We start from the raw sequence: 14838 nt of genomic DNA on the forward strand, positions 1-14838 counted from the left end.
TTTGTATTTATCTTATATTTTTAAAATATTAAATATAAAAAACTATAAACATCGAGGGAATATATTTAGTGTTAGAAATTATTATATTTACTTATTATTTTTCACAAATAAATACATGTAATATTTAAATATAAGCAGATTTTTTTATTATGACAAATCTGAAGTTAATTAAATATAATTAACTCTTAAAAATATATATATACCAAATTAAGTTTGTTGCTTATACATTTAATAGAAAAATGATATTTGAAAGAAATAAACTGCAGAGAAATTCACGTGCATTTGTAGACATTTGGATTATTCTATATTATATTTGAAGTATTTATTCATTTATGATGTGTTGAAATGTTGATTCTAGAATCATCAATATATATATCAACTTATATAAAAATGTGAGAGACTCAAATGATCTAAATACTCTCGCTATAACATAAAATAACTCGAAAATATCTAATGAGAGTAGATAATTGACGGAATTATATGAAATGATTATGTTTTTCCTTTTTTAAAAATATTATTATTATTATTTAGTTTTAAAAATTTTATAATTGTAAATAAACAAGAATAACAAAAACAATACGGATAACAACAAGTAATTGTAAATTTGTTGTATCTTTTATTATGTATATACAATAGTAGTTTAAGTGGTAGTAATAATAATAATTAAAATACAAATAAATATTTAAAAATTATTATTGATGAACTATTAATATTATTGTTATCATATTTTCGTTATCATAATTGTTTTGTCATTGGTTTTACTTATTACTATTACAATAATAATAATAATAATAGTTTTTGAAATAAAGAAATTATTGTTGTTGTTATCATTGTACTCTAAGCCATTAAATAAAAATTTAATTATTTGAATTATTTATTAAGATCATTTAAATATATTACTTTTTATTTATACATTTATTAAATAGTCAAATCAATCTTAAAATTATTTTTAAATCAATATTCTTAATTTTATAACAATTATCTATATTTTAAAAAATGAAGATGGGTGTGAGGGTTCTACTTCTACCGCAGTTCTGCACCAATGCACTATAATACCTCTCCAATTTGAAGTAAAATTTGGTGCTGGGTTGGAGTGGCAACCCTGCCCTATGCAGTGCAAGGTTAGTAATATAAAATTAACTTGCTAGCTCACAAAATAATTCAAACTTGAATCTCAATCATTTCGTTCAAGAAATCCATGTTCATACATATCGAGTTTGTAGCAGCCAAAAGTGCAGCCCCGATCCCTGAACCATCCTTTGAGTGCTCTATCACTATATTTTTCGACGCTTCCACTCCTAAATGAATTCGTGAATGAAATTTTAAGTACTTTGAATTTACCCCTGACACTTCATGTAGAATTGATCCGACGACTTCAAAATCTTTGGAAGAATCTTGTTGTATTGCGCATATATCTGGTGTACTAAAGCAATGCAGTTTCCAGCATGCCAAGGGCGAAAGTGCAAATGATATGAGCCTGTGTTTATACATAATTTTCTATGCAGTTTGATCTATTACCAAAGTGTTACCTGAGAGAATACGGGATCTGTAGTTTTTCGGGAACAGATTCACCGAATAATCTGTCTTCTTTAGCCATTTTAAGCAGCACCCTTCTGGCGATTTCTCCAAGATACATACCAGAAATCGTTTTCTCAAATATCTGTTTCCATTACAAATCGACATTTCAAATCCGAGCCGCATCTACAAAGAGTGGAATCAAGAACAAAAAGTACTACCTGTTCCCCAGGGTTGATGCTTTCAGCATCCATCTCTCTGTCAAACTCAGTCAGGGGAATCCCATTTGCGAATGCTCCCCACTCCGTGTTCACGATCTAAAAAGTTCGAATTAAACATTCTATAGATAAATCTGGGGAATCCAACTCCTAGTAAAATGGTAAAAAATGCACCAACCATGCTTCCAGATTTTGAGTTAGGATCAAGCAGCAGCTTGGGAATAGCTTCGACGCGTTCCACATAACAAGCATTTGTTCCGGTCCCTAGAATCACTGCAACCATGACATCATCGTCCCAGTATCTAGCTCCGGCCAACGTCCCAACCGTATCATTAACCTAGCTTAACAACATTAAAAAAATTCAAAGGCACAAGAACAATGAGCAACATTCTGATAATTTTGATCCATAAGAAAAGAATATAAATATTGCTCAACAATCGAACAAGAATGTACCAAGGCGGATACTCGCATATTCATACCCAATCTTTCCATTGCTTCACTCAGGCATGAAACCACATCTTTCCCTGCCTGTGAAACAGTTTTTACACGTTTAAGGCTGTAAAGTAATGTGTCGAGCAAAGTGCCAATAGAGTGGTAAATAGAAATATACACTTAACAGTTCCAGAAACGGCAAATCCCTTTGTCCATTTTATGAGGATGCCTGAATCAATTGAAGTCTGCTTCACTGGGAAAGAAAACGTGAATCCCAATTCTCTTGTTCTTCCCATTTGATCAAAATGAAACTTTCCAGCTTCTTCATTGGCAAATTTTGCGAGCCCAGAAGCGATGAAGTCAAAAAGCTCCTTAAAAACACGAGAACGAAAATGTAAGCATGATGAGTGTAGACAAGAATTCATCAAGATTTTATCTTTGTTCCTAATTGCACTCTTAGAACTCAAAAATTTGTACCGCCAAGATCCAATGCATAGAACAACCCCTTTTCATTCCTTCAAATGTATACCGACCAAAACGCATCGACTTCAGTTTTTGATCATATTGCCACTGGGAATGCATGATTTTTTTATGATTGTGCAACCAAGTTAATAGCTAAAGTTCGATGACATGATTTATATGTTTTAATATTTCATTATTTAATAAATTAAGAAGATTGATTTATACCCGTATGAGTTTTGAATTGACTTTTGAAAATTGCATTATTAAATGAGGTATCTATAGCATTTCTCTTAAAGTAAGAGAATTGTTTTGTTCTAGAGACAGAGACTATTAGTTATACCACTCATTTATTAAATTTCATATATATCTCAAAATTAACCCAAATAATTAAATATTTTAACATTATTATAATCGGATAGTCAATTTTACAACTGAATGATAAAAAAAACACTAATTTAAATAAAAAGTCGATTGAAATTGATATTTACTAGTTTAAATTCAATAGATATCGAAGGTAGAAATTCAGTTAATTTTATGAATCGTGCTATGATTCTAGAATATTAGTAAAAACATATACAAATTATGATGATTTTTAAAAATAACGAGCAGTAATATATATATATACACACACACACACACATATATATATAGTTGATGGTACAAGGAGAAAAACAATATGGTTACTTATAATGAGATGGGTTGAATAAGTTATATATGCATGGTTGAAGGGAGCAAAGCGAAGTTATTAATCACTTGATTTAAAAATTATTTGGGCAGTGATCATAAATTTAACGGTCTAAACGAAATCAAAAAAATATTTATGTGAGGTGGTTTAAAAATATTTCTGTAAGGTGGTTTTACATATCGATTTTGTATTACGAATATTTTATTTGGATCACTCATGAAAAATATTATTTCTTATGTTAAAAATATTAATTTTTATTATAAATATGGACATGGTTTATGCGTCTCATAAATAAAAATTTGTGAGATCGGCTAATAAAATTTATTAGAATGAAATTAACCTTAATTATCTCACATGTGCATAAATTATTATCTCACCTTTTTAAAATCCTTCAGTATTTTCTAATTTAGAATGTAATAATGTTTAATACCTAGCTACATTTTCGCATGCCAGGATCAAGAAAATCAAAAGCGAGTAAAATGCATACCCAGTGGGCAGAGCATCGACATAGCTGAGAATCATCTTGAGATCACTTCCACCATCCGCTTCAAGCCCAGCCCGCATGTCAGCCGCCATGGCGTCTGACACGTGGCGCAACACGGGCAAAGGGGTGCGCAGTCTCTCTGCAGCTTGGTTAAAAGGGGATGCGCCGAGATGGTGCTGGATCGGACGGCGGTCATTACAACTCTGGGCCGTGGGGAGCGCCTCGGTGACCGCGCGGGGTGGAATGACCTGACGGCTGCTGTGGTGGCCGTGACCGACATTGTTGAAATGTGGGTGAGAATCAGATCAAGAAATGCGTGAGGTAGGAAGAAGAAAAAGGTTTTAATAATCAGGAAGAAACTGTGAAGCTGTGGTATTCTTTAATTGTACATTGATTTAGATGGTAATTTTTTTATTAAAAAAAATATGTCATATATGTGAAGAACAACACAAGAAAGCAAGCGGCAATTTCGAAAAATATCCGATTCGAATTGAACTTGTGATCTTCATTACGATAACATTTAACTAAACACCTCCTTAACTATTTCTTGATGGTATCTGTGGAACAGTATATAATCTTTCAAACAAAATAAGATAAATAGAAAAGGGAATAAAGATTAAAGATCAGAGACATTGGAAAGTTAAAGTGTTATCAACGAGATGCCGTCAGACAAGCACGTAGGCAGGAAAAATTTTGTTCTTGGGCTGAATTAATTGGAAGGAAAACAAAAACAAAAACAAGGCAACAATCATCGACAAATCAGAAGTTGCACAAAAAAATGAAATCTGGAAACACTCAAAATCGACGTCCTTAAAAACATATACCACAAGCAGCAACAATCTTCGAAAAATCAGTATAAATCCGAAGCAAACAACCAAAAATAACATACGTGAAGGGCAGCGCGCGGAGCAGAGGATGAGATCATGTGAGGATGAAAGTGAAGGAACTGTACACGCACGTACAGGAGGATGCTGAAGTGAAGTATTAGGTTTATGGGCCGGGTGGGTTTTGGGAATATACATGTGTATATATTAGATTTTTACTTAAATTTAAAAAGTGTCTTTTAATTCAATAAATTAAATTAGAATTTTAGTCTCCTTTTCAAATTAAATTATATCTTTAAAATGTTATTTTATTTTACTTTTTTAAATTTGTGGGCTAAATATGAGCTAAAATGAGCTAAAATTAAAAAAAAAGAAAACTCAATTTATATTTTTAATTAAGCCCAAAAATCAAGCCTGGGCTGGAGCCCACCCCAGCCTTTGGGGTGGCTCCGTCCCTGCCGTCAGAGAACAAGAACTTTGTAAGGTGGTGACAGGTCGGGTGGAGAAGACTATGTAATTAACTAATGGCAAAATTTGTGTGAGACGGTATTTTGTGAGACAGATATCTTATTTAGGTCATCCATGAAAAAATATTACTTTTTATGCTAAGAATATTACTTTTTATTGTGAATATCAGTAAGATTGACTCGTCTCATTGATAAATATTTGTGAGACCGTCTCACAAGAAATCTACTCATTAACTAACACATGTGCGTTGTTTCTCGGTTTTTTTTTTTAATCAGAATATATTGTTCTATATTTGACTATATATATATATATATTTAAATTTTCATGATTTATTAAATTTAATACACATGGTAAGTCTTATGTATATTTAACAGAGTTAGCCTCTTGTTGGACGCTCTAAAAAATCTATATGATACTGAGTCAACTAGATTAATATCTACCATGGAAATTAATATTTTTGACATGAAAAATAATATTTTTGCATGAGTTAGGTTATATCAGAAACATGTCTCACAAAATTGACTAATTAGATGGTCTCGTTATTTAATATGATATGATGTGGCAATAGTATATATTATTGCAATCATATTCGAGAAATTGAACCTGGTCCAATCAAAATCGACAAAGAAAAATTTGAGGCTTGCCACCAACACATTAACTATCTAATTTAGAAAATTCACATTTTTAAATTAGTAAGGATAATTTTTTGTATTTTAAAAATATTTGAAGTTTATGAATATTTTTATTTGGACGAAAATCGGGATAATGTTTTGTACCCCGTTGGACTCGCGACAAGTATTATTGGGCCCGTGTGTTATTTAAATTTGGAACTTCGCAGTTTTGAATTTTACCAAGACCAGATAAGGGTCGGACTACTGTATTTGGTTTAAACTAGCCCACCATGGCTCCTATTTTAAATTTTTGTACAATTCATCTGCAAAACAATAGTGCGAATGCTATCGATAACTACTTGTGTCTTTGTATTCCCAAGAGTTGAGATTGACAAACAACTCCTCAAAAAAACATACGTGCTACACAATTTTTTTTTTTTACAGTAGTTTGAAATTTATCTTCCACCCCATTATTTTTTTGTTGGAAAATATTATGTTTTTATTTCTGAAACTCCAGGTTTTAATGGTTTTATAAGTCAATTCGCAGTTTTAGTACATTAACTGAAATTTTTTAATTTTCAGTACTTTTTTTGCCAGAACCTTAGCTGATTGATTAGCGGAAAATGCTTATTTGACAACCACATGCGCTGACAAGGACACATAAATTGGGCACTTTGGGTTTTGCAGGGAGAATTGCATTGGGCATACTACAAATTTGCACATAGACACAAAACACTAATTTATTGTAATTTATAACAATACTCACACATAAATTATTTTAGGTTACGATTGAATTATAAATTTTGATTTGAAGGGTGATGAGTGTCATTTCAAATGCATCATACTAAAATTATATCAATATAGATTAGCAATGGATGAATTTGAAAATTTTCAAATATAAATTCTTTCAAACAATCAAACTGAATTTGAAATCCATAGCTTCGAATGTTTCAATCCAAACGCAACATCAAAGTTATCTGCGTATGAAAGTTCTTCGAAGATGCTATTTTACCTTGAAAGCTTGGGAATGTGTAAGTAAGCAAGTTCTAATAAGTACAATTGTTTCAATCTTTATAATCTTAAATTTTACTTAGATATTTCGGTAGTGTTTGTAAATGTTCAGAAAAAGTGATTATGCATGTTTTTACAAAGTCGTGAACTTGTTTTTATTTATTTTTTTAAAAATCTATAATCATTGTTTTAAACATTTGCGAAAAATTATTGATTTCCCGATGTCTTGACTCCTATAAATAAAAATTCAGCAGGTTTCCATGAATAGAAAATATCATTCCAATATTTATAAATGCAGAATATGGGGAGTTACCTCTAACATTTGGTCAGTATATAGAATCAGGCCATCGATAGAGCTTCCAACTCTTCTAAAAAATGAATTGATTATCTACTAGCTATACTTACACATATTATGAAACAAGATGCGGGTTCGAACGGGAAGACCAAACTTAGAAAAATACTCGGGTTTTTTTATATTAATAATTTCAATGTATAGCTCGATAGATTAAATATACCTCCAAAGAAAAATATATCCATTCTAAATGAAATTAAAATATTTTTTTTGTAATATTATAAAGACATCATCGTTGCATGACAGTGCCACGAAAGGTCAACAATGCTTTGCTAGTACGAACGAATCTTAGTTACAACGAATTCAAGTGGAAGATTAGTTTGCAGGGCCAATCCAATGCAGGATATGAGATCATAATTTTTTAAAAAAAATTAAATTATTTAATATTTTACGTATTCTATGTTTTGTCACTCGATTATTTATATTGCAGTTGAGGCTTTAAATATAATTTGATCGACTATAGGAAGCCCTTCCTCTAGCGTTAGCTGGCCGACAAATATCACAAGTTAGTAGCTGTGATCATAATCGAACAATTGTTTTTTTCTTCATTTTCTAACTTATAGGAGCAAATAATTCATGTTACCATCGTACACAAGACAACATATTAATTAGTCGTGTAATATATATATACCTATATGTATAGTTTATAGCAACGGGCCAAGCAGACATGGAAAAATATGCAACACGACATGGAACATATTTTATTTGATTTCTTGTGTGTGCAGTGATGTCATGACATGGATGCATGCATGAGTTGTTGAGACCAGCAAATGATTCATCGTAATTTAATTAAATTGTTTTTTGGTGAATTGAGACCTTTATATTATTTCAATTTGTTTCGATATGTCGAAAACGATATACTTGGTCGGTTCATGTGGCAAGATCGATCTCAGGGGAAACATCGTTTTGTCTGTATTATGACTCAAGTATTTATTATATGTAGCATAGATAGATACACGAGGATGAAACATGAATTTTCTACAAAATTTTTACTTCAAAATTTGAAAGATTTAAAGTTGAATTATATCCCCAGGTATCCAGGAAATTATATTATCTGGAATTTTTAGTTTGTGTTTGAATGTATTTGATTTTACATAGCAATAACCTATTACAAGCTAAGCAATTTGATCCAACTATTAAGAATACAAACTTAGCAATACACACGAAATGTACAAACAAAAGTTGCATGTTCGATATTTAAATCGAAATTGGTGATTTTTCGATACTTGGATCGAAATTGTTGATTTATAATTCATCTGACATTAAAACATCAAACATGAAACGAGTTTTTGTATTTAAACGATAACGATCTAATTTTCCGTCTAGAAAAACTTTCGAGTGTCGAGTGCTTTGTAGATCACCACGAAACAAGACAAAATTGCCTTTGGATTAAACACATGCAGTTCCTCGAGATTCGAGTACATCCCATTATTGCTGGCAACGGAATCAAAGGAGCCAGCAGCCACCGACGCTGCTCCATCCTCGTCAACCGCCGCATCCTCCGCTGCCACGCGCTTCACCCTCCCCGCGATCACACGACATACCAGCATAGCGCGGCGCGTGACCGAACAGCCCGGACTATCGTGAGCCCTGCCGCTGCTCGCGGTGGTGCGGACTCCACTCACCTTGCTCCCTTCGAATCCATGACGGATAATAGTACAGACTCCGCAACCTGGAATGGAGGCGCACAAGCTGGACGATCCACGCGCCCCGAGCGAGCATGTGATCGTGGCGCAATGGAACCGTAATAGCTCATTTCCGTCGGCGGCGCACCTGGCGTTTTTCTTGGAGGTGTTGGTGGCGCGTGTCTTCACCGTATCCCTGTAGTCTTCGAACTGTTGGATCGTACGTTTCGTGTTGTGGACCTTTAATATCCGTTCGATCTTGCAGATAGGATTGTTCTTTTTAAGCCAGCTTGATTTGAAAATTATCTCTACTATGTTGCGGCTTGAATCATCTGGGCCGAGCTCAGACACTGTAAAAATCATATTGTGAAATCACGAAGAATCCATATGGTATTAAAATTAAAGAAAATGCTATAAATTAATTTACAAAATACATTTACAATTTTAATTTATAATATTGTGGCAATTTATTTTAAATATCTTAAAAGCCTCTTCAAACTAATTATTTTTCTAAATCATCATCTTTGAATCAATCAACTTGTTCAAAATTTGGAACCCAACACAAAGTAGACCAAAACAAAACTAGTCATAATTCGGGCACCAAAAATTTGGTCCCAAATACAGTGTATATGGTCTGAAAGTACAAGTGCCAGCGTATTCATCTTTTCTGATTGTTTTACCATAGCCACATATTCGATCCCCAAGACTCGATGTGAAAAAGGTCCGATTCAGTTCATTAAACCAGGTAATTAATTCTGAATAAGAGATTAAAGGAGTACAATTAATGCATGCATTTCAAATCTTACCCATCACATTGTACGTTTTCATCTGTCAAACAATATAATATTGTCATGAAAAATTCAAAATATCGTAAAAATATTATAACTGAAATATAAAGGATTTTTAATAACAATTTTCAAAATCTAATGAGAACTCTTCTTTCAAGAATATTTACCGCTTTCGACTATATATATCATTTTATATTTTAATTTATGAAAAAGGAAAGAGTAAAGTTTAGATTACCCGCATGCCTGATGGATTGGTGATGTTCCAAGCTCTCAATTTTTGGGAAGACTTCCCCACATTCGGAGCAAGCACATATCGTTGTCCTTGCCAATGGATACCTGCTAGGATCAAGGGAGTGACACTCAATGCATCCCGAGAGCTTCCTTAACTGCATGCCTCTGCCGGAAGACGCCGCCGAACCGCCGGATCTCACTGATCCATGGCCAGTACTCTTCTTGCTGATAGACCTGATTTCCTGCCCCACAGAGCTGCCCTCCGGCGAGTGATCAGAGCGGTGTGCAACCCTGGTGTTGCCGTGTACAACATCCCTGAAAGTGCAAGTGGAGCTGCAGTAGGAGTAAATAGGATTAACGGTGGTATTACAATTCCTGGAGGGATCATGGATTTTGGAATCCTGGATTTGTTTGCAGGTGAGTAAGTTCTTGATTTGGTCCCATGAAGAAGTGGGGTGGTTGTTTATTTGGTTCTTTTTCTTGGGCTTGGGATGCGTGGATTGGCGTTTTTTTTCGGATTTAGTTTCTGGTATGGAAGTGAGGAGTGCCATGAAAATAAGTGAGAGGAGTTGGAAGAGAAGGGTACACTTGAATATGTGAAAGAATTGTTTCTTTCATGAAACAATAATCACACGCACATTTAAGAAGAGAGATGTTCTGCAAAATATTGGGAAATTGTTTTTTAGTTTTTTGTATGGAAAGTTTCATTTAGTGTGGGAATGACCGAAATAGAATGGCCCATGGGTCAACGATTCAAATTTAATAATATTAATTAATAATTTTTTCCCCATATTTATCAATTTATGATCGGTTTATGCTCATAAATTTTCGTGTGAAAATTAATTGCAGGGCGGCTAACATGGCCTGTATTACGTGGCTTATATTTGCTTTCCATTTGTAGTTTAATGCATAAAATAAGAAACAACACTATAAATCATAATAATCTTCATTTAGAATTAAAGTTTTAAAAGTTGTTCTTTTTTTAATGCATAATCAATCAAAACCTCCTGAAAAATGAACAAGAATCTCAGTCACCACTTGACAGAGTCAAAATACTAGTTCGTCCGGATAATATGAATAATGATAAATGTACCATTAATATATCCTTAAAACGATATTTGCAACCATTAATATTTTGTATTCAATATATAGTGAGATTTTGACAAATTTAATTTTAGTATTGAATTATTTGTGTTGTACAAATTAGTATACAAAAATCGACATACATGTAACATCATTCGTATAATATTTGCCACTCGAGAAAGAATCACGTATGATTATCTAAAGTTTTGACCGATAGGGCAGTAATTAAGCATCCGAATTAAAAAGTATATAATTCTTTTATAATTATTTTTCGTTTAAAGAAATGTCCCAAAATTTCGACACACACACAGAGATATATATATATATATATATTATTTATTTATTTATTTATTTATGTGTGTGTGTGTGAGTGAAATTTTGATTTAATTATCCTGCGATCCACCAATAATTAGTTGCCCAACTTTTCGCAACTCGTTAATTTAATAAGGATTTTCTTTGTTAAATTAAAGCTTTAATTTTATCGAGGTGGTTCTCCAATCGCCTTCTTATTCTGACCTAAATTAATTTGATTGAGACTGAAAACTAGCTAACTATTAATTAAATAGTAGTTGTGAGTTCAAGTGAAATTATGCGTGTTCATACGTACTTACATCAAACATCATTGATTTGTCAATCGGGTACAACTCTAAAATGCTAATGGAATGAATTTCTCGATCACATTCAGCACAAAATCCACTTAGAAATCCCTCGGGCCAAAGCAATTAATAAAAGATTTGCAGTAGTTAATTTAAGATCCTGCGACGGTGTCTTTAATGACGATGACATTTTCGGTACGTTTTCATGTGAAGTAGCTGCTAGTTGCCAATTGTTCTTCAACCATAATCTCCTCACTGGGTTTCCTTCACATTTTTGGAAGCTATTGATTGTTGATATTCACGCATTAATAGATACCAAACGCAAATGACACGAGCACTCAAATAAAGGGACAAACTCCATCTCAAATAAATTTATTAAAAAATATATCTCGATGAACTATACATTTTAATTTATGTTACAGACATCACACATCGAATATTAAAACTAATAAAAATAGTTTATAGACTCGAAAAGATTATAACACCCAAACAAAAAGTTTTTGGAGATAAACATTTAATTTAATTTGGTCTTCTCGTATGGTTGTCTTCTTATGCATCTTGACTAGTGATATTTTAATCATTACAAATATATATTAAAAAATATACTCCTTGCGGTTAAAAAAAATTCTTATTTCACTATTTTTTCGGTTAACTTGGAATTTTGAATATAAAAAAATGCACACAATTTTAAATATTTTAATTTATATTTATTATGCAAACTTATATTTATTATGAAGACAACAATCTTTTCTTTCCTTTTTCGTTCATTTTTGTTTTGTTTTTTTGCGTGACTTCACAACAATTTGCCTCTTCCACGGGCGCTACAAAAAAACGGTTGGATTAGCGACGCGTATAAAATAAAACAAAAAATTTCATTTGTTATGGGGTAACACAAAATAGGGACTATATTTTTTTGTTTCTTGTTGTACATTTTATAATTCAATTGTGAATATAAAATTATATTATTAGTAAACTACCAAAAGACACCAAGTTAGTGTAACAGAAAGCATTTTTTTCACATTTTTTTTCATTAAAAAAATATTATAGAGTGTAAATCATAGTTTCTTGCTCCTAGATGAGCAAACATTTTATAATCTTTTTCAAAATACACATAATGTATTGATTAAGCAAATTGAGAGTACTTCAATAATCAAGTTTAGTGAAAAGAGCTTTCGATTGAGATAATTTTAATAAATAATATTTGGAGAAGTTTACTGTGAGAAATTTTATGACATTAGTATAATAAGCCATGGTTCGTCGGAACGGCCGCGTCGCGGTCGGAACGAGAACGGCCGCGTCGCGGTCGGAACGAGAACGGCCATTGGCGTTCCAAAGTTCAACGGTAAATCGGTGTTGGATGTCATGGTCCCGAGTATAGATCTTCAATTATAGCTGATAGTTCTACCGTGTATTGTGGATTCAGATACTATAATCGTCGTGACGAAACACTATTACAAAATCAGTCATATATCCTATTTTAATGAATTTTCGTCATCTCAATCTAATCAATATCTCTATGGACAAGCACGTCAATATCCAAATGTTCAAAATCAATTTAATCTACGAGATACTGATGAAAAATATAACAATGATTTCGCTCTTCCGCGTCACTCTTCATGGTATTAACTTTGAAATGTTATAATTTTTATTGTGCTATTATTATAAAATAGTTTTGTATTGATATATTAAACAGTTGTACTGGCTGTCCTAAATGTAGCCTAAAATAGTTCACATCAGTACATAAAAAATGGTTGGGTTAGCTATGGTGATAGGACAAATTAGCGACGATGCTTAAAAGTAAGCGACGGTTTACATTAACCGTCGCTATCGGCGACGGTTTATTTAGAACCGTCGTTCATCGCGACCGTTTTTTATTACTGTCGCACATAGCGACGGTTGTGAAAAACCGGCGCCGATCCAAATCGGCGACGGTTTTTCAAAATGTCGCTATGAGCGACGGTGGATCGGCGACGGTTTTTCAAAATGTCGCTATGAGCGACGGTTTATTATAACCGTCGCTGATGGCGACGGTTTTGTAAAAAAATTGTCGTTATGACTCTATATATACCAAGTTTGGCGAACATTACGCGATTTTCGTCCTTTCTTCTCTGGTAGTAGCGAAACTCTATCAATTTTTTCGCAGTTTCGGTTTTTTTATTTTGTACTAACATTTTTTCGTATTAATTTCGTAGATTTGCTTGTTGGTGTGATCTTCCAGTGTCACGTGGATGTGCATATTGCGCACTCAGGTTTTTAAGGTGTTTTCTTTATAGAAAATTTAATATTTAATTTTTGCATAATAGTTTATTTATGAATTTTAACGTAGTATTTTATTTTCGTTAAGTTACGATTTTTTGAAAGACTGTCGGTTAATAAAACGACGGTTTTGTAAATAAACGTCGCTAAATAGCGACGGTGTTGTTCTAATAAAACCGTCGCTAGTTGTAACGATTATTGAGAAACCGTCGTTATACGAAGGCGACGCGACCTTCGGTTACGGACCGCCAAACCGTCGCCTCACCGTTTTAACCGTCGCTAGTGCCCTTTTTTTTGTAGCGAGTGTTTATACGCCCATTAATTTTATACAGCGCCTTGTGAAAACTTTGCGAATGCTATTATCCTTACTTCTCCCCAAACCCGCATTTTGTTCAAATTTTTATTAATAAAAAATGTTTGGTACGTGGGATAAGACTCATCATCATTGTTTCATCCGGTGTTTGATTCGAATTATACAATATCTGGAGCTCAAAATTAACAATTATGTTATAAGTATCATTCGACTTTTTATCTCATCGTTTATAATTACTAATACTCGAGCCCAGGTTATTCCAGCTACTATATATAAATATCAAATATAATATATATAAATTTCAAATATAATATTTTATGATTGAAACTCATAATAAGTTTAAATTTTTTCCAAGACTATTGTATGGTTTTTATATTTACAAAATGTGTTAGATTTGGTTTTATTAATTTTGGTTTATCGTGGTTAATTTTAAAACTGATCTAAATAATGATTTGAATTGGCAGAGGAGGTTGCACAAAACCTCATATTTTAAAGATAAATGTGTGTGTTTTTATTACTTAAGAACGAATTATATTTGAACTAGTCATTATGCAACATGTTCGTCCGAAAAAATGTTGATAGAAAAAATCAAATTTGTGATCATTCATCAAATATTTACTTACTCTACCAATTTAGAACATTGAATTTTAAAGGTTGTTCCATAATATACGTTGCCTAATTATATAATATTTTTATGGTAAATAAAAAATAACTATAATACTTGGAGGGGATAAAAAATAAAATTATTAAATCCGTCCCAAAGAAAATTTGAAAAAGAACAATTGGAATATAAAATAGTCGTTTGACAGCAGGGTTCGAACCTGCGCGGGCAGAGCCCAACAGATTTCAAGTCTGTCTCCTTGACCACTCGGACATATCGACTT

At 32.6% G+C, this 14838-nt stretch overlaps 1 protein-coding gene, 1 non-coding gene and 1 pseudogene across 2 annotated transcripts; all 3 read right to left on the reverse strand.

Moving 5' to 3' along the window:
• Window positions 1-1152: 1152 nt before the first annotated feature.
• On the reverse strand, window positions 1153-4157 carry LOC142524743 (hexokinase-2, chloroplastic-like; annotated as a pseudogene).
• A 4117-nt stretch (window positions 4158-8274) lies between these two features.
• LOC142525298 (uncharacterized) lies at window positions 8275-10408 on the reverse strand. Its single transcript, XM_075629549.1, has 2 exons — window positions 9711-10408; window positions 8275-9037 (listed from the first exon to the last, which is right to left on the reverse strand). The coding sequence occupies exons 1-2, from the start codon at window positions 10255-10257 to the stop codon at window positions 8385-8387; spliced, it is 1200 nt and encodes a 399-aa protein (XP_075485664.1). The 5' UTR covers window positions 10258-10408; the 3' UTR covers window positions 8275-8384.
• A 4345-nt stretch (window positions 10409-14753) lies between these two features.
• Window positions 14754-14836, reverse strand: TRNAS-UGA (transfer RNA serine (anticodon UGA)). The gene has a single exon. It is a non-coding gene; the product is annotated as a tRNA-Ser (tRNA).
• Between the last annotated feature and the right edge of the window lie 2 nt (window positions 14837-14838).

The sequence above is a fragment of the Primulina tabacum genome, chromosome 14 (genome assembly GCF_025594145.1).
Source record: "Primulina tabacum isolate GXHZ01 chromosome 14, ASM2559414v2, whole genome shotgun sequence".
In the NCBI taxonomy this organism is placed as follows: domain Eukaryota; kingdom Viridiplantae; phylum Streptophyta; class Magnoliopsida; order Lamiales; family Gesneriaceae; genus Primulina; species Primulina tabacum.